At 42.7% G+C, this 17,962-nt stretch overlaps 2 protein-coding genes across 17 annotated transcripts in view; one reads left to right on the top strand and one right to left on the bottom strand.

Annotated features, from left to right (window-relative positions):
- The first annotated feature begins 2,405 nt into the window (after positions 1 to 2,405).
- Positions 2,406 to 9,521, top strand: H2AZ2 (H2A.Z variant histone 2). Its single transcript, XM_072148977.1, has 5 exons — positions 2,406 to 2,574; positions 8,159 to 8,236; positions 8,473 to 8,586; positions 8,677 to 8,806; positions 9,154 to 9,521. The coding sequence occupies exons 1-5, from the start codon at positions 2,572 to 2,574 to the stop codon at positions 9,213 to 9,215; spliced, it is 387 nt and encodes a 128-aa protein (XP_072005078.1). The 5' UTR covers positions 2,406 to 2,571; the 3' UTR covers positions 9,216 to 9,521.
- The window catches only part of LOC140127840 (DNA-directed DNA/RNA polymerase mu-like), an 83,995-nt gene continuing 71,558 nt past the window's right edge, over positions 5,526 to 17,962 (bottom strand). For 11 of the 16 annotated variants that reach the window (XM_072148958.1, XM_072148967.1, XM_072148957.1 and 8 more), the window contains 10 exons: positions 17,526 to 17,724; positions 16,797 to 16,901; positions 15,489 to 15,659; positions 14,463 to 14,534; positions 14,225 to 14,345; positions 13,710 to 13,842; positions 12,865 to 12,967; positions 12,193 to 12,450; positions 11,788 to 11,871; positions 10,393 to 10,580 (listed from right to left, as the gene is read on the bottom strand). In XM_072148958.1, the coding sequence (XP_072005059.1) occupies positions 10,494 to 10,580; positions 11,788 to 11,871; positions 12,193 to 12,450; positions 12,865 to 12,967; positions 13,710 to 13,842; positions 14,225 to 14,345; positions 14,463 to 14,534; positions 15,489 to 15,659; positions 16,797 to 16,901; positions 17,526 to 17,724 (1,333 nt within the window). In that variant the 3' untranslated portion in view covers positions 10,393 to 10,493. Of the gene's footprint in view, positions 6,810 to 9,388; positions 10,282 to 10,392; positions 10,581 to 11,787; positions 11,872 to 12,192; positions 12,451 to 12,864; positions 12,968 to 13,709; positions 13,843 to 14,224; positions 14,346 to 14,462; positions 14,535 to 15,488; positions 15,660 to 16,796; positions 16,902 to 17,525; positions 17,725 to 17,962 lie in introns of those variants that run through there. The other 5 variants (XR_011855073.1, XM_072148963.1, XM_072148961.1 and 2 more) reach the window with 5 other exon arrangements.

Consider the following 17,962-nt stretch of genomic DNA (forward strand, 5'->3'; position numbering starts at 1 on the left):
TAGTCAAGCATTTGCCACCTCATATTGCTGTGAAATGTCACATATGATGGATCACGGCGAGCGCTGTGACTAATATGACTCATGTCTCTGTTCCAGCATTGTCATTTAGTTACTTGTAAGTTCAAGAACGGTTTAGTTCGGAATACAATAAAAAGGGGAAAAAAAACATATATATCAGAATGGGAGCTAGAAATGTATCAGAGAACACGGGGCTTCTCTTATATACAGTAATGGGAATAGTTGTATGGAGGCATAGCAATACCAATGGACACAATGCAGCACATGGATGGAATCAGGTGTGCCCCCAGTCCATTAAGGGTGCATCCTCACACTGCTGTGCTCTTAGCCCTCTGAATTGATCCGCTGCAGCTTTTACTCAGAGCAGAAGGGAGGAGCCATGGCGCCTCAATGCAGAGTACAGCAGTGCGTCTACTAGTAACTTCTGTCCCTCTCCTTGCTGAGGATAAGGGTGAATGTTATATGACATGCTCCTTTAGCTCCTTATAAATCAACTTTATGTTTTATTCCCTGGCATCAGAGAAGACTTGTCCTGCTCAACCAGCCCCTCCCATCTACTCCTCTCCATGTCCCATGCCTCTTTGCAGCATATCATGTGACATCATCAGAGGCCCTGTAGCCTCCTAGCATTAGCAAACTGTACACCATGCATACATCTGATCATATGAAATCGCAGCAGCCTACATGGACTTCTACTCCTCATTCTCCATGGAGGCTGCTGTAATCCTGGTCACATGGCTTTAAGTGCCCAATGATGTAACAGAGCTCTGTCAATCAAAAACTCAATAATTTGCTAGACTGAACCTCACAAAATCACTCAACTGAAATCGACATGTCGGAACAGTCCAGTGATACGAGGTTTGGTCAGTAAAGTCCCGCCGACACACAGAGCATTTTCTTGGGACTGAACTCCCTCATGGACTACTGGTTTAGAGTGGTTTGCCCATAAAAGAAAGTTCTCAAATCTCAATCCCCGAGTGATGTTTTCATAATAAAGATCAGTGTATTCCAGAGTGTGGACTGGGACCCTCTAATCAGATACTTCATGATCCGCCTGTGCTACGAGATGCTGTGTGCTGACAATGTGCCTAGATTATCAGGGCGCAGGGTTTATATACACTTTTATTTAGCTTCTGAACACTCTACTAGTATCTGACACATAGAAAAAGAAATGAGACCGACCAGAGATGAGGCGATCCATGAGATGCATATAACAAACAATGATATTCTCAGCTCTGCTAACTCACCTACAACACACACAGGGTCAGCTCTGCTATATGCCTCCCTCAGATAAAGATCTTATCTTGGCTGTAGCTTGTGGAGCAATTCTCTGCACGCTGTTGCTTGTCGGCAGAAAGTGCCTGTGTCTGAGCTGGTCTTGTAATGCAGAGGGTAGAGGCGGGATGCAGGGAGCTCTGCAGTGTGCAGACAGAAGAAGCTATTCACGAGAAGAATCTGACAGTAGTCACTAGATTTATGGTCGTATCCAGGGACAACCAAAATTGTAAACACTGGGACTGATAGAGACAGGTTGGAATTATATCTGTGAAATGCTGTATTTTTCTTAATAACAGTGAATCAGAGAATGGGAAATATCATATCAAATACCATAACTTGCAGTTGTCACACAACTTTTTCACCTCACAGAAACAATAACCTGTTATTATTTTGTGAATAACAGTCTTCGTTTTGTGGCAAAACCTTTCAGATAATAATGGATGGTCTGAACACAACCCTATAACCAACTTTATTTTAGTCAGATTGCATTTTTCCCTGAAATGATCTGAAATTATTCCTAGAAAAACCTATGTAACATCAAATGGAGGTGTTTATTATTCTTATTTTACCACAGAAGTAAATACAGAACATCATCTTTAATAGTACCAGATAGCGTCACATAACGTAGTACATGTAAAGCGTTTATTTATTAAAAATAATAATAGCCATCTAGTCGACATCGGTATAAGGTCCGCGGGTCGCCGATCCCGCTCTATCTGTAAGCTAAACATCAGACGCCATTTTAACTTTTTCCTAAAGCAAACAAGGCAATGAGGGCGGGAAAGTGAAGAACACGCCCCTCCCTAGAAGCCATTCATCCTATTGGTTAATCGCCCTCCCAAGCACGCGAGCCTCCCTTTTACTGGCTGTTCGCTCGCTCGGTTGGCGCGCGAGGCTGTCAGTTAGTTGCCAACGGCTGTCGTGACTGGCTATTGTTCTCCCGCTGACGCGTAGTAATCACGCCCACTCATTTGCGTGCCGTGTGCAAAACCAAGCAGAGGGGCCTTGGGAGGGAATCAGCCGTTAAGCGAAAGAGGCGGAGTCTTACCAGGCACCTGGGGAAGAAGGCGGCATACGATTGGTGAAGACGCGGTTTCAAACCAGGAAGGCGTGCCGTGATTGGTTGCAGCGCGTCCTCTCGATCGGGCCTGACGGGCAGGGGGGTTATTGTGTGTGTGTGAGGCTGAGAGTACGCGGTACCGGCACCACTGGGAAGCGTAGGCACGGATCAACGGTATCCGGATTTACTAACGGCGACGATTGAAGTTCCGCAACATGGTAATTATAGTGGATTACCTCAGGCGGGGGATTATGGGAGTGTGATGGCGCTGCCGACACTAGAGAACGCTGCATACTGCACGTAAAATGTCCCGGTGTGTGATGGGGGAAAAGGCGGGAAGATAGATGTGCTCGAACGTAGCGGCGTTACGGTGCACAGTGTAGTAACCCCTCACCTCAGGGCAATGTCAGCGCATTGTTGTGTCCGGAGCCGCTGTCTCTATGTAGAGCGGCGGTACCGCTCAGTGTGAGCTGGGGATTAGAGACAGCCGTCACCTCTGCAGCTCCCAAAAAGAAAGCGGTGGCACATCTCCGGGTACGTTACGTGTCACGACCTGTCACACTGATGACAGACGTGGTCACCAACTGTCACACATATTTACAAACGTCACTTATACGGAGCACTATGACAGCAGGTGGGTGTGTTATTGCGTGATACGGATCTGACTCTGTTTACAGCAACTCGTAAGGCAAGTGCAAACACAACCCAGATATCACAGGACTGAAAGGAATGCCTCAATATTGTGACTGCTGCAGTCTGGTTCTGGTGGTCCACACTCCAGGATCACAATTTGATCCAATAATGGTGAATGACAGACAAGCAGCCCCTGGTGATTTCTGGTGACCTTACTCATTATGCAGGATTTGTTTTGACCACAAGATGTCACATAGCAATGACTAGAGCCTGGGATTAAGGATCATCCTAACCAGTGCCATTGTTTACCCCCCATATACCAGGGATCTGGGCTGTCATCCCTGCTGAGCTTATCACAGCAGGTCTCCGGGATCAGCTGATACTGACAGCCAACACTAGGTGTAAACAAAGGCCATGCAAGGACTTTACTAGCCTAGGAATGTGTGTAAGTGAGGTCTGGGTCACGGCTATGTTCACACACAGCAAATGCATTTAGAAACGCAATGAAGAAGAGCTTTTAAATCTTTACAAAGATAATGATGATAATAATCATTATTTATATAGCACTATCATATTCCACAACACTTTACAAATCATACAGGACAAATATATAAAACATGACAGCACAGTCATATGGAACAAAAGGAGTGAGGTCCCTGCTCACAAGAGCTTACAGTCTATGGGGGGGGGGGGGGGGGAGGGTGTGTGACACAAAAGCTTAATAAATTTAATAAAAAAATAGTGCTGCCCCTTGACCTAGTCATCAGCCGTCATCATATATACAAAGTTCAGCGTGAATGGGACTGCAGAAAAGCCTGGTGATTTTATGGAATAACATGTGTTGCTGATTCCTGAATATAAATGTTAGGGTCTAACATATCTGTAAGGGGGTAAAGCTCCTCCCTGCTGTACCTGAATTGCGTTTTTGAAAATGCTGCATGTGAACACTGCCTTAGTTACTGTTTAAGGAGAGCTTAACAAAGACATACAGAAGGTCTTCCATTCCCCATAGCCTTTGACGCACTTACCTTATGCATCCAATATAAAGAGTGGGGGTTGCAGCCTCAGCGCTATAATTATTTTCCCCTGCTATTGATAATATTGTAGCATAATGCAAGTGTGAACTTGGCCTAACTAACAAAAATGAATAGTAGTGATATACACAATGTTTATAATTTTGAGGGTCCACCATCACCTTTTAATACCAAATTGCTGTTTAAACTGGGGAAGTAGGTAACTTTGATTTAAAGTATGAAATATTTGAAGAGATTTATTAAAAATGCATTCTAAATAAAGTTACATTGTTATTGTACTCAATGGTAAAAATAATAAATTCCTAGACATTGTGACCTTTTCCGAAATAAAGCTTTGAAAATTGAATATGTTTGTGTAAATGGTTTGTGAAGTGCTATATGGAGGCATATGATGGCAGGGTATTCTCAGTACAGTTGGTGGTAGGGAGGGGATTGTTTACATATGGCACATACACTTATACTGAATAAGGCCTGCAGAACACCCATTATTACATCCAGAGCATGAAAGCAGAATTATTTGGGGATCATAAAGGCACGTTCTCACATCAAATCCATAAAAAGGAGCAGGGAAAATACATAATATATAGTATGCAGCAGGTTGGAGCTGCTAAAGAAAACAAAGAAAAATTTAAAAACCTCAAAATGATTTGTCTTTGGCATTTGCTAGTTTTGCTCCATGCCGGTCTCTGGCCCAGATCATGTGATCATTTTTGGCTATAGTGATTAGCTAGAAATTGAATGTCTATACATCAGCACTTGGGGACACAGAGACCATCAATCAGGTTTTAGAGAAGTTCACAACCAATCTGTGATCATTCAGCATCAGAAAATAAAAAGCTATGGATTCAAAAAAATCTGCACCATGGGGCAATTTCCCTGTAGAAAATGTGTACAGCAGGGACAGATTCCTTGGTGACAGGATCCCTTATTTACACTAAAAGGTTGCAGAAGCCCATTACACCTGAATTGCAAATCTGCCTTTCTGCATTCTCTGAGCATGTGCATTACAATACAATTGTGTTTTATAAGTTACTTGGCTTCCTGGCAAAATCCTCTGTTAAACCCTAGAGAATAGGCTTTGGTTTGGCTGCATTTAAAAAAAAAAAAAAAAAAAAAAAGCAAAAAATCATGCAACTTGTGTTCTGCACACTCCTCAGCTCTCAGCCCCCACCTTTGTGCTTCTGTACAGCTGCTCCCTCCCCCATTGATGTCAGCTCACCAGGCTGTGAGCTCTGTCCCTGTGAAGGAGCACAAAGGTGGGGGCCTGAGAGCTGAGGAGTGAGCAGCACACATGATTTTATTAATTAATTTTTTTAAATGCAGCCAAACCAAAGCCAACCCCTAGGACTACACAAAGGATTCAGTCTGGGTGCAAGGTAAGTTATAACACAATTATATTGTAATGCAAATGCTTAGAGAAAGCAGAAAGGTATATATGCAATGCAGCTGTCATGGGCTGCTGCAACCTTTTTTAGTGAAAATTAGGTCCCTTTAAAACCATTAAATTTTCTATATCCACATTATTTCAGTTTTCTGTTAGTACTTATGGATTTAAGATATAGATTCACACCATAGATTGCAATGTGTTTCCTATTAAAATTACCACCCATGTGCAACAATTGTCTGGTTATTATAATGTTCACATCTATATAATGAATACAGTATACAGAACAAAATTAGGTGAACCCTAAATTGTCTGTATCCATAAAGTACCCAAGATAAAGGAAGGGATGACAACTTCCATTCCCAGGTGACAGAGGTGCCAGACACTGAATGAGTAAAGTCGCCACTATACCTCCAGTTAAATACAGCGAGACAAATGCTGTAATTGTAGTATGTAATGAATAACTAGTGTTATACCCTGAAGAGGATGGTAAATAAGTTCATTGTCATGTATAGATCTATCATGTACTGCACAGAGTCTGGCTCCACAGCAACTACATTGAAAACTCGGTAGCAAATAAATATGCGAAAACGGGCGTTTGTGTCAAAAAGATGCCGTTGTCAGGCCCCAAACAGGAAAAGCACCACTTTGAAGGGAACCCATCACCTTCAATTTTAAACTTTGCACAAAACCTTATAGGCTGGTGTACAGAGCAATGTTTTTTAACCGGTTTATGTTCATTTCTGATGTTCTCCAAAAACTGCTTTTTATGTTATGACTTAAGTCAAGATGGCGAGAGAGCTCTCCGCTCCAGTCAAGCTCCCCCTCCTCCTCTGTGCCGTGTATCTCAACGAAACTACCCCTGCACCCTGCCTTCTACCCCACAGCTTTGTAATGTACGTTTCCGATGTTCTCTAAAACGGACCGACACCAGTTAAGAAACATTGGAAAGACTCTACACCGGTTCGTAAGGATTTGTGCAAGGTTTTGAATTAATATTTGAGGTAACAGGTTCCCTTTAACTCTGGCCAAATCTGTTAACTTCTCTGCAGTGATGATGTTCTTGTATACAGCACATAAGTGGGCTCAGCGGTTATATACTCTATGTGACCACTGAGGCCAGTCATGTGAGTATATAGAGACCTGGAGCAGCAGTGCATTGAACATTTTTTCCTAGATTCACACAACGTGGGTGGGTAAACACTTTCAAAATCATGCGATTTTGTTTTTATTAAGGCAATGATTACCAAACACCATTAGAGTTCCTGGAAATTATTTAAATACCTTATAAAGAACAATCAGTCGTATAATGTCACACAAGACACCGGCATCAACAGGGGCTCTAGATCCAGAAATAGTGAGAAGAGGGCAAACGCCAGCAAAAGCAAATTCTTTTACTTTCCTGCCAATACAAGATGCAGGTTAATATAAAATCACATGAAATGCAAAATGTAACTTCAGATTCCATACACTTTGTCCTCAATACAATACAGGCAGTCCCCGTGTTACATACAAGATAGGGTCTGTAGGTCTGTTCTTAAGTTGAATTTGTATGTAAGTCGGAACTGTATATTTTATCATTGTAATCCCAGCCAGAACTTTTTTGGGTTGTCATAATCTTCATTACAGACACCTTTGATAACTGTAACAGCTGTTTATTGTAGCCTAGGAGTAAAGTACAGTAAATTGCCAATATCCAGTGGTCCGTTTGTAACTAGGGGTCGTATGTAAAGTCAGGTGTTCTTAAGTAGGGGACCGCCTGTACATGGAAAAGGTACAGGCGGTCCCCTACAAACACATTTATATACTTTATATAGTATACAGTACAGGCCAACACACAGTTTTCTGGTCCACACACTAGAAAGCTGTCAGGCCAATATGTTCGTCCAGCAGTTGCTTTCCTAATAGCAGCAGTGGTTCTAAACTGGACCTTCACATTAAAGGGATTTAATATTGATACATCGTCCACGACAAAATTATAGAACCCTTTTTAATCAGCTGAATGGTGGGGTTACATGAGTCACCCCTGACAGATCTCTTGTCCCAAGTTTATCAGTATTATAGTCCTTAACCCTAGACAGTAACTCCCTACCTCACAGATCTTCATGGACCAGGGGTTTTGTGTCCCAAATTTCCTTCCATCACCTGTGTTAGGTACAACAATAGAAGTCCTAAACCAGGGTGTCCTAAATCAGCATAACAGTAGCAACATACTACACGTTTTGGACCCATCAGCCTGACAGAGAACCTGGAACATGATATACTATAACCTGCCACCCCCTCTTTACAGTTGGAAAGGCTATAGCGCATGCACACGAAAATATAAGTGATCATGTAACATCCCATCTCACATAAAATATAATTTAGTAATAAATCAGAACAGATCTTATAAGTTAGGAAGTAGCAACAGCATGCAAAGCAGGCCCGAGGTCCTAACAATCTGACACTTATCCTGCTACCCTGTGGACCCTTAGTGGGAAACCCCACTTAAAACCTAGGAGTCCTGGTTGTTATTTGGGTCACTTGGTAAAATTATTGGATTGATTTTTTTACCCAATGGGAGAGTCTCAGAACACCAGTGGGTACTTTACATTGAAGAAACAGACTGAACCTTTTTTTTCTAAGAAGGAGACATTACAGATGAGCTAGATTTTACAGACCAGATCTAATTCACACTATTGTGGAGCAGCATTTTCAATTTAGGGAAATCCCAATATTGTGTACTTGACTTATATTTTTATTTTTACACAGGCTGGTGGTAAGGCTGGGAAGGACAGCGGGAAGGCCAAGGCCAAGGCAGTGTCTCGCTCACAGAGAGCAGGACTGCAGGTAAGATATCATTGTATTCGAGTTACCAGGAAATATCCAATTTGTTTAATGTCATCTTATAACAGATGTGCTCTGCCTCATTCACTTATTGGTATTGTCATAATTGTTTCTTATTTATTTTGTGCCAAACCCCCAAGTTAATACCTAAACCAAATATTATGATTTGGCGCCAATTACCATTGCATCATGTAGGTAATCCAACATAGACACAAACTTTATAAAAATATCTGTTTTAGTTTCCAGTGGGCCGTATCCACAGACACTTGAAGACACGCACTACAAGCCACGGGAGAGTTGGTGCTACTGCAGCAGTGTACAGCGCTGCTATTCTGGAATACCTTACTGCTGAAGTAAGTTTCCCTTCTGTACACCAGAGACCCAGGTTACATTGTATGAAGCCCGTGCAGAGCGCTAACAGGAGTCTCAACTGTTATAAACAGGTGTTGGAGTTGGCAGGAAACGCCTCCAAAGATTTGAAGGTGAAGCGTATCACTCCTCGTCACTTGCAACTAGCCATCCGTGGTGATGAAGAGTTGGACTCCCTCATCAAGGCCACCATTGCAGGAGGAGGTATAATTTCTATAACATCTAGTGTACTTGTGGGGGAAGATTAAGCAAAACTACTGACCAGTGACATTTCCTTTGTAAAATAAAATTTATTGCAACGCTTAAGTGCAAGAGCTGCATAAAGCATCTAATTTGGCACCAACTTGAGACTAAATCTGCCAGTTTTTTAGATAAATAAATGTAGTCCGACTAGAAGACAGTGATATTGAAGCTGATATGCTACATAATACTGCACAGGGCATATGGGCTACATAATCTCTCCTTATATTTCTATGTGAATAGTATATATTTGGATTGCATCTGTGATATGGACTGTACAAACAAGTGACCTTCTGCCTTTTTCATTGCAGGTGTTATTCCTCATATCCATAAATCTCTGATTGGAAAGAAGGGACAGCAGAAAACTGCATAAAGTTACATAACCTGCTGCCCTCTACCATTGTACTGTAACTGGGACAGAAAAAAAAAATGGGGATATGTGGAATTTGTTTTGTTTATTTTTCGTTGAAAATTTTACTTTTTCTAAAAGAAATAGATAAATGGAAGGTAATAGAGTGTAGACTTAAAGGAAAACCTTTGTATGTTCTTTAGGTTTAAAGTTTCACGAAAAAAAAAAAAAGTTCCTGAAGTCTTGTAAATGAGATCTGTGTGTTGATTGGCTAGGTTTCTCCCGTGTGTTTTATACAAAAATGGAACAGATAAACCATTTTTTACATAAGCTCGACTCTGTGTGATAAATCCTATCCGTCGAATAAAGTTTTTAAGCCACAATTTTTTTTCACAACCTTCTTCTTCCAGTGGCCTCATTATATAGTAACCACTAGTGAATTGATGTCCTCGTGTAACAAAAACAAACTGTGTCAGGCTACCTGTACAAAAAACACATGCAATATCTGGTTGGTAACAATAGACTCATGTGTCCCATTGACATGTGAGGTGCACTCATGCGCCAATGAGGACACACAGACTGTTTAAAAATAAGTACTACGGGGGCCATTTACCGTGCACCGCCGTGTGATGAAGGTCTTGCTAGGTCTAGAATTACGCTGTAGCCTGCAAACATCCAGTCTTGAATTTTCGCATCCCTACAAAGGGAAGGGAGCAGGAATGCTCAACACCAGCCCACCCTGCCGTGCCCCATCCATATACTTCTCCACACCTGAGTGAAGGGAGAAATAATAAGTTACTGGCGGTACTTTTAGACGTTCACATCAGGCTTGTGGTTCTGTGAGCTAAAGAACCAGAGATAAGGGCAGCTTAAATCTGGCAAGTGCTATTTAGTTGCTGTGATTGGTGAAAAAGTTGGTACAAGGTTATATGATCACCTGTAGGGCAGGGCTGTACAGAATCTACAATGTGATCTCTCTGATTTCGATAATTCAGCAACAAAAACAGAAGTCAGTGGGGTAAAATACCTCACATACCATCCAGGTGAGACTTGCATGGAAGCGGCTAGAAGTCTGGGTGTCAACTGGAGACTAAAGAAAATCAAGAATATTCATTGGAATACAATAGTTATGTGACAGGCGCAGCCAACGCCTACGGGCGGCAGGTACCGCAGTGTTTTCCCAGGCAATGCTTCAATCAAATCATTTTAAAAAAATAACTTTATAAAGACTTTTTTGGCACATATTCACATAAAATGGTACCTTGACCAGGACAAGTGCAGCTACAATGGTGGTAGAAACAATCAGGCATTTCTGTATGGAGGAGGCACGTACTGGAGACCCAGAAGTGAGAAGATCTCTTCCTCAGAGGTCGCGGGGATGGAGCAATTCTACAAGGAAAACACTATGTTATAGCTCAGCTCTCTGACTGTTAATGCCCCCTCTTTTATACTAGCGTTTACTGCGACTGTATGAACGCCGGCTAGCATACGTCCACCATACACATGCATTGTGAACGGCTCAGTGAGCATGTGTTTAACGATAAAGATGGAGAGTGCACTCCTTCACCATACGCAAGGTGTGGCTAAATGGCGCCATATGGAGAGGGGAGGGGTGAGAAGCAATCGCCTTCTACCCTTCTCCAGCGGCCTGTTAGCTACACCCAGGTTCTGGCCAGGGTGAGCGTCTGTTTGTATGAAAGGGGCCTAGGTTCTGACAAATACAGAATCACATATTATATATATCCTTGTTAACATAAGAACCTAGACTTACCTGTGCCCACCCTTGCAGCACACAATGGCCTCAGCAGTGTCCAGTTAATGTTAGTAATGAGCTGGAATTGCTATACAACTCCAGCTGTATTAATCCCATACACTGTGCTGCTAAGGGACACTGCAGGAGACAAACTTCTACTGGGCAGCAATTTGGTCGCAGAAACTGCAACCAGATCACAGCCCCCATAGAGCTCTATACCACTCGCTCACAGTGCGGTGTGTGCACACCATTTGCAAATTCGAGAGCAGGTCCTATGCTTGGACCCATTGGGAGCCACTTAGTTATGGAGAAGGGAGGGGCTTCCACCCGACCGTGTGCCCCTCCCGGATTCCAGCGTGGGTGAGCACACAGTGGTGTACCTTATTCAGATTCAGGCACTGTGTTGTGTTATCCATGGCCTTATCCATATGAGAACTTTTCTTTATTGTGGGGCAAGCTATATTTAGTTTTTGCAACTTTTTTGGGACACACAGAACTTCACTTTTTATTGAATTATCATGGCAGGCCTCAAAGCCTAAATAAAAGAAGGAAGCCCTGCTCCCTCTGGCTAACTGCACTGGTGCTGCAGCCAATATTGACTGCAGCATGTAAACAGTTAAAAATAATTGCTCCATACAATCTCCTTTCCCTGAAGCCGCCTGTAGTGATCAGCACATCTACCTGGCATCCCGGGTGTATGGTGCTAACCCGAATCAAAACGCTCCGAATTTCATAATGTGATTAAATTCTATAAAATCCAATTCATACTAATACACACATGCCCAGTGCAATAAAAGAGGGGAGGGGGATGCAGGGGTTCTGTACAGTCTGGTAATCACTTACCTTCTCCATGTCATAGAGTCCATGACTGTTTAAGGAGAGTTTCTTCTCATTCCAAGAAAAGCGACGCAGCTCTCTCTCAAAATGCTGTAAGAGAAACGGGTGAGATATATGTGTAACATTACACACATGTAACTCTGTGACTACATAATATTTCTATGAATAGCTAACAAAAAATATGTGGAATCCCCCTTTGAAGGACATCACCACCAGGATGAAGGACTGTATGCAAATGAGCCCGAGGTGCTCCAAGTTCCATTAACACCTATGGAGCCCTTATTTGCATACAGTTCCCTTCAAGTCTCAATACAGAAGCACACACCTATACACTGCTAGACATTCTAGAGATTCTCTGACTATTACTCTTACAATGACATCTATCCAACAAAACAGCAAAGCATCACTGACCTTTGATCCTGTCCAGCCCAAAAGGGCAAAAGGATATTCATTATAAGGAGCGACCACTAAATCCACCCTGACAGCTCTCCAAGCCCGGGCAGCGGGGGCTGTAAGGTCACCACCTGGAACTTCAGATTCAGAATTTGAAGTGTCAGGATGAGGTAGAGCAAATATAGCGTAACAGGTTTCATGGCCGTCCATGTGTGTGCTGCGTTTATAAGCGTGCACATGGGAGCGCGCCTTCATGGTGTGGTATAACAATAAGCCCTGCAATGACATGGAGTAGAAGAATCACCTCCAGTATGTGACCGTGCAGCAGCTTATGTCACCTCTTCCCCCATGTAAACCCAATAGTCCCCATAATGTCCTCTGCAAAAACACTTTTCAATACACAGAAATATTACATTTTTCATTGCCCCTGCTGTCACTCCTCCAGCATCGCTACAGCTTTGTAGGATGGATTCACCGCAATATGAGATAATCCCTTTAGATGATATATGATGCGATAACATTGCAAAATGCAAGCATCTAATATGACATATCCTCCATTTATTCCACATCATGTAATAGGGTCTTACGATTATGTCAGGTGCTCCAAGACTTGGGGCTTATTCACACAGCAGTTTTTTTTTTTGTGCATGAATGCCCAACGCTATCCAACAGAATCTCTTTTTGGCTCACCTGCCTATTTATCCAGTCCACAGCTTTTTTCAGCAGACCGCTCAGCGCTTCTTCATCTGGATGTGTAATAAGGAAGTCTACATCGTGCCCCTGCTGCTTCCCCCTGCCGAGATACAGATTAACAAACAGGGCACAGAAAATCGCATGCAAGTAAAGTCTAATGTAACGACACCCGCTTTTCCATTTCAATAGTTAGTGAGTATATCAGGAAGATAAAAGCAGTGCAAGATTCAAAACCTACCTATAAAGCAGTGACTTCATGAAGTTATTATCTTAAAAATCTGCTCTGCAGCAGCCGGCCAAGTCAAGACATGAATCAAACCGTATAATGGGAAGATTTTACAGACTGACCACACTGCCACAGAGAACGGGACAGTACATTATAGTGGTATATGTTACAAGGAGTCCCTGCTTCCCCCTTCATGACAGTTTGGCGTTGCCATTCTCCAGGGAAGAAGAGAGTCCATGTATCATTATATAACTAGGATGCTCAGATTCCCATCCTCTGGTGTCGTCCCATGAAATCCATCCAGTGCATAGTACTGTCATCTGAATGATCCATTACTGTATATGCTTGGGTATATACACAGCAGATAATCTGCACACTAGGGATGCATTGTAAGGAGGACAGAGAGGATTTGAGGCTATGACAGATATTCGGCAGCCACTATTCATAGGCCTGGTTTAGAAGTAGGCCCATACACACAGGGAGATGCATATAAAGCAAGAATTGTCCAAAATTTGCACGTTCTTCTGTCTTAATTAGAAACTTTATACAGACATCTGCAGAGCATTTCTCTTATAAAGAGATGTGCATAACCACTGCTCAGAAATATCTTTCCTACCTGAGAAATCCACCCGTCATTGTAATTTTGAGATCTGGGACAAATCTGTATAGAGCATCTTTTACCATGTGCTCCACACGTTCTGCGTCCTCTCGGGTCACCGGCTGATTAAGATCTGTGTAATGTGCTAAACCTGCATGAAAAGTGCCATTAATTAAAGGGCTGTGACCTTTAATGGGAATAAAAAGCTTGTCCTAACCACTAGCTCTGAAGTCACTTTTGCTATACAGAAGCTCAGCAGTGATTTCATGTCAACCTACTACTGCCGAATACAGGCCACATCAATGCAACATCATCCCTGAGCTATATGTACACCAGGGGAAAGAATCCAGGCAAGTATACATGTTCTCTATTATTCTTACACCACCTGGAGTCAATACTGAAAAACCTGCAATCCCAAACAAACCCTTTAAACCGCATTGGAGAGTGGGAATCAGCTGTCACCAACTCCCAACCACCCCAGGGAAGCAGGAATCAGGCTATTCCCATCTCACCCATCTATTCATAGTCTGTACCTGCTTTCTGGTCTGAATTCAGTTTAATGTTAGGGTTTTCCAAGTCACTTAGATTGCGGACACCTTCTTTGTACCAGCGTTCGGCTGTCCGTACACCAACACCATAAATACCTGTTAGGAGCTAAACAGAAAGATGTAGAAAGAAAAAGGGAGGATAAAGTAAACGGAGAATGTACCATCACTGCAAGTCTAGATAACTATATGTACAAACATAGAAATAAAAAGCCTCTGCTCGCACCTCCATACACCGGTACTGCTCACTAGTCATCAGCGCCTCGGCCTCATGGCACACCCCGTCTTCCAGGATCTCCTGCAGAAGTAGTAACCAGATATGACTCGCTATTACTTATCTTACAGCTCATGGTCTCCCTATGCACTGCTCTACAGTATGGACAAATTTATTAAACAGTATAGTCCACAAGGGCAAAGTAGAAGGCTCTGATGGATGGAGGTCTGAGCACAGTGCTTGGTTATCTCCGACATACTAGTCAGGTGCCATGCACCAATGTTTAGCACCGCTGACCATATATTAAAAGGGGTCAAAGTTCTCCAGATTGAGAAACGCCTATCTATTTGAGAAGGATTTTGCATCAGTATTTGTAAGCCAAAACCAGACATGGTCCAAAACACACAGATATTTCCATTATGCATTTTCTCTGGGTAGGATCCACTTCCGGTTTCAGCTTTTAAACATAGATGCAAAATCCTGATCAAATACTGAATGTATGCAGATACCATTAGACTTTTTTTTTTTAAGAGGATATATTTCAAGGGAAACTTCCTACTACGATGAGTATGCCCAAGTACAGAACATAGACAGGTTTTGTACAGATTCCCTTAAAAAGGTTGGTCAACTTTTTTCCCCTGGATCAAAAAAACCGGGGTGGAGCGGCAGGTGGATCATGCATCTTGCAGCACCATGATGTGCTAGACTATTTGCAGCACACTCAATGATCTTCTATGAGAGTGCACATGACAGCCAAACAGTGCTTGGCTCTTTCCAGCATTCCCATAGGCACTGAATGGTTCTGCTGACACCCATTGATCCATTTGTTTAGTGAAAATTGGACACTGTTGCTATGAGGGTCTCAGATGTTGGACACCCACTTATCAAATTGTTATCCGCTATCCTGTAGATACTAATTTAACTTAGGAAAAACGTCTTTATGGACATTTCGGAAGTTCCATAGCTCATGATTACAGACGGCTAGGCAGACCAGAGTGATTAATAGCCTTTATACTGTGTCTTTTTATGCCCCGTTACCTGGATGACAGCCTGGCAGTGACCGCCACACCAGACCAGGTTTTTAGCTTCCTCCACAGACTGCAGCTTATATGGTAGAGACTTGAGCACAGAAGCCGCTCTTGTAAAAGCCAGACTTCGGACTTCAGAGCCTTGAAAAGCAGCAGCTTTTGCCAAAATATCCAGGGCATCCTGAAAGTGAGCAAATGCCACAGCTTAAACCACAAAAGGCTTTTCACAAATAAATTATCCAATTTATAAGAGAATTAATCTGTGATGTTCACGCACAGGGAAGTTTAAGGGGTTTCTACATGGACTGAAGGAAAAAAAAAAAAAAAAAAAAAAAAAAGTGTACTTTTCCCGAACTGGCTCCCACGTCACTACTGCCACCTATATAGAAATATACAATCACATCCACCCAAGTCAAAAGTGAAGGTGGTCACAGAAACCGCTGAAATCACTTGTCTTGTGATTGTCAACACTTCAGGCCCAGGCGGTTCAGAGGTGACAGGAGTGAAAGCGTAACATAGAAGGGCAGGTAAATTATATTTTTTTTCCTTAGGCAGGTCAGTGATAATTATTTCTCAACTTTCTCCAGGCCAGAACTCACTTTAAAGCCCCAAACACACTAAAGTGTCAGGTCCATGGAAATGGATCCGTGTGCTGTTCAGATTGCATGCACCTAGCAGTGAACAGGAGTGCTTGTATCACTGTGCAAGCAGCTGATTGGTGCATGCTGCCAGCACTGTACGCTGCTCTTCAGTTGGCAGACTTGGACTCCTTGCATCAAATATCACTATGAAGCAAAGACTCCTGTCCATTGAACTGTGCTTGGTTCATTGGTACCTGCATACTCCACTGCAGAAAGCGGACTTTTGTTTCTGAAAGCTGCTCAGTGGGTCTTGGTACTAGCACCGCTTTATTGCTGGTCACTTACAATCCAAGGTGAACTGGCCTTGCTAAAGTTCGAGTACTGAAAAGAATTAGATTCCTTCCTTAGGCTACCTGTACACAGATGTGTGCTGTTGTTGGGCAACAAAAAATAGATCTGTGTGTTATAAGGGGTAATCAGTTTCGGGCTCATAAAAGTCCATGTGGCAACTGTATGACATCCTTTTTTGCAAAAAATAAAAACTAGAATGACTTTCAAATTATGCCACTAAGTTGTCACAAAGAGGCACAGGTTTGTGTAAAATAGCAACTGCTGTGCAGCGCAACGACTGCAGCACTCACAGCGGGTGTTGTGTTGATATTGCGTAGAAACACCAGGTGTTACCGATCGCATATATTTATATGGAAACACATATGATATTGGGCCATACGACTTACTGTAATCTGCGCATTATGATGGGTAATCGATGTGCGCCGCTGACAGGCGTATGGTGCTACGGTAGAAAGTGGGTCCTTGTCATCAGGTACTCGAGATCCTACAATCTATCATTTTTAAGTAAAAATTGGAAACAAATCATTAATGGAACATAAATTGATGGAAAACTACAAAATTTAAATATACTCACTTTATCATTAACTGTATATTGTATACCAGGATATCACAGTAAGTTGGCTGTCAAGTTAGGTCAAGGTTAGCCAGATTAAAGCTGACAATCTAATGAGCGGGAGGTCGGTCTGGAAGTCAATGAATTGTAGACATCTGGGTATGAGGAAGGCGGCCGGGACCTGCTGATTTTCATTTGTCGCCCTGGGAGATAAGCCAGTGACAGGTGTCTGGCGGAAGCTTAATCCTCTTCCCCATTGAAATACACACAAACATTTGGCAGAGCTAAACGCTCATGGGGAATCGGGAAGAGATGGCCGACCTTCCCACAAGTTTCCAGCTATTTTAGGCCTCTTGCCCTTCGAGTCAGTGCATTCAGTGAAAATTGTTGCGTGTGCTGAAGAAATCTCCCAACCCGAACCTCCAATCGCTGGATTCAACTCAGCTTGTCAGTTCATTCCAGTGATCAGAGGTTCGGGTCAGGAGATCCGTTCAGCACACGGTGCGATTTTTAGTGTTTAGATGGAGCAGTAGCCGTATGTACACAGACTAAAAATACCAACCCTCACCCCTAATCGGTGTCTGTCCTCCACCGGCTCAGGTTTTCCAGAACTCATGCTCTCAGTGAACCAGCTGATGTCTACGATATGTGGCGGCTCCTGACCTTCCACACTCTGTAGCGGCCTCTCTATTTTCCTTTCAATCCAGCGGAGGACCTCCGGGAAGGAATTTTGTTCGGACACAACGTGTGTCACAGCATCACTGCCACAAAAATTAATCAGACACAAGGGAATCAGAACTTTTCCTAATAAATTATCAACTCACTGGGAGAGTTTTATCAATTGTCAGACGCAAAACTATTCTAGTTGCTCATCAATCGAGCTTATCATTCATTTTATAAACTGCTGTGGGAAAATGAACGCTGACCTCTGATTGGTTACTATGAGCAACTAGAACAGTTGATAAATCTCCCCCAATGCTTCTTTGTTTGCAGCTCTGC

Source organism: Engystomops pustulosus, chromosome 4 (assembly GCF_040894005.1).
Source record: "Engystomops pustulosus chromosome 4, aEngPut4.maternal, whole genome shotgun sequence".
In the NCBI taxonomy this organism is placed as follows: Eukaryota; Metazoa; Chordata; class Amphibia; order Anura; family Leptodactylidae; genus Engystomops; species Engystomops pustulosus.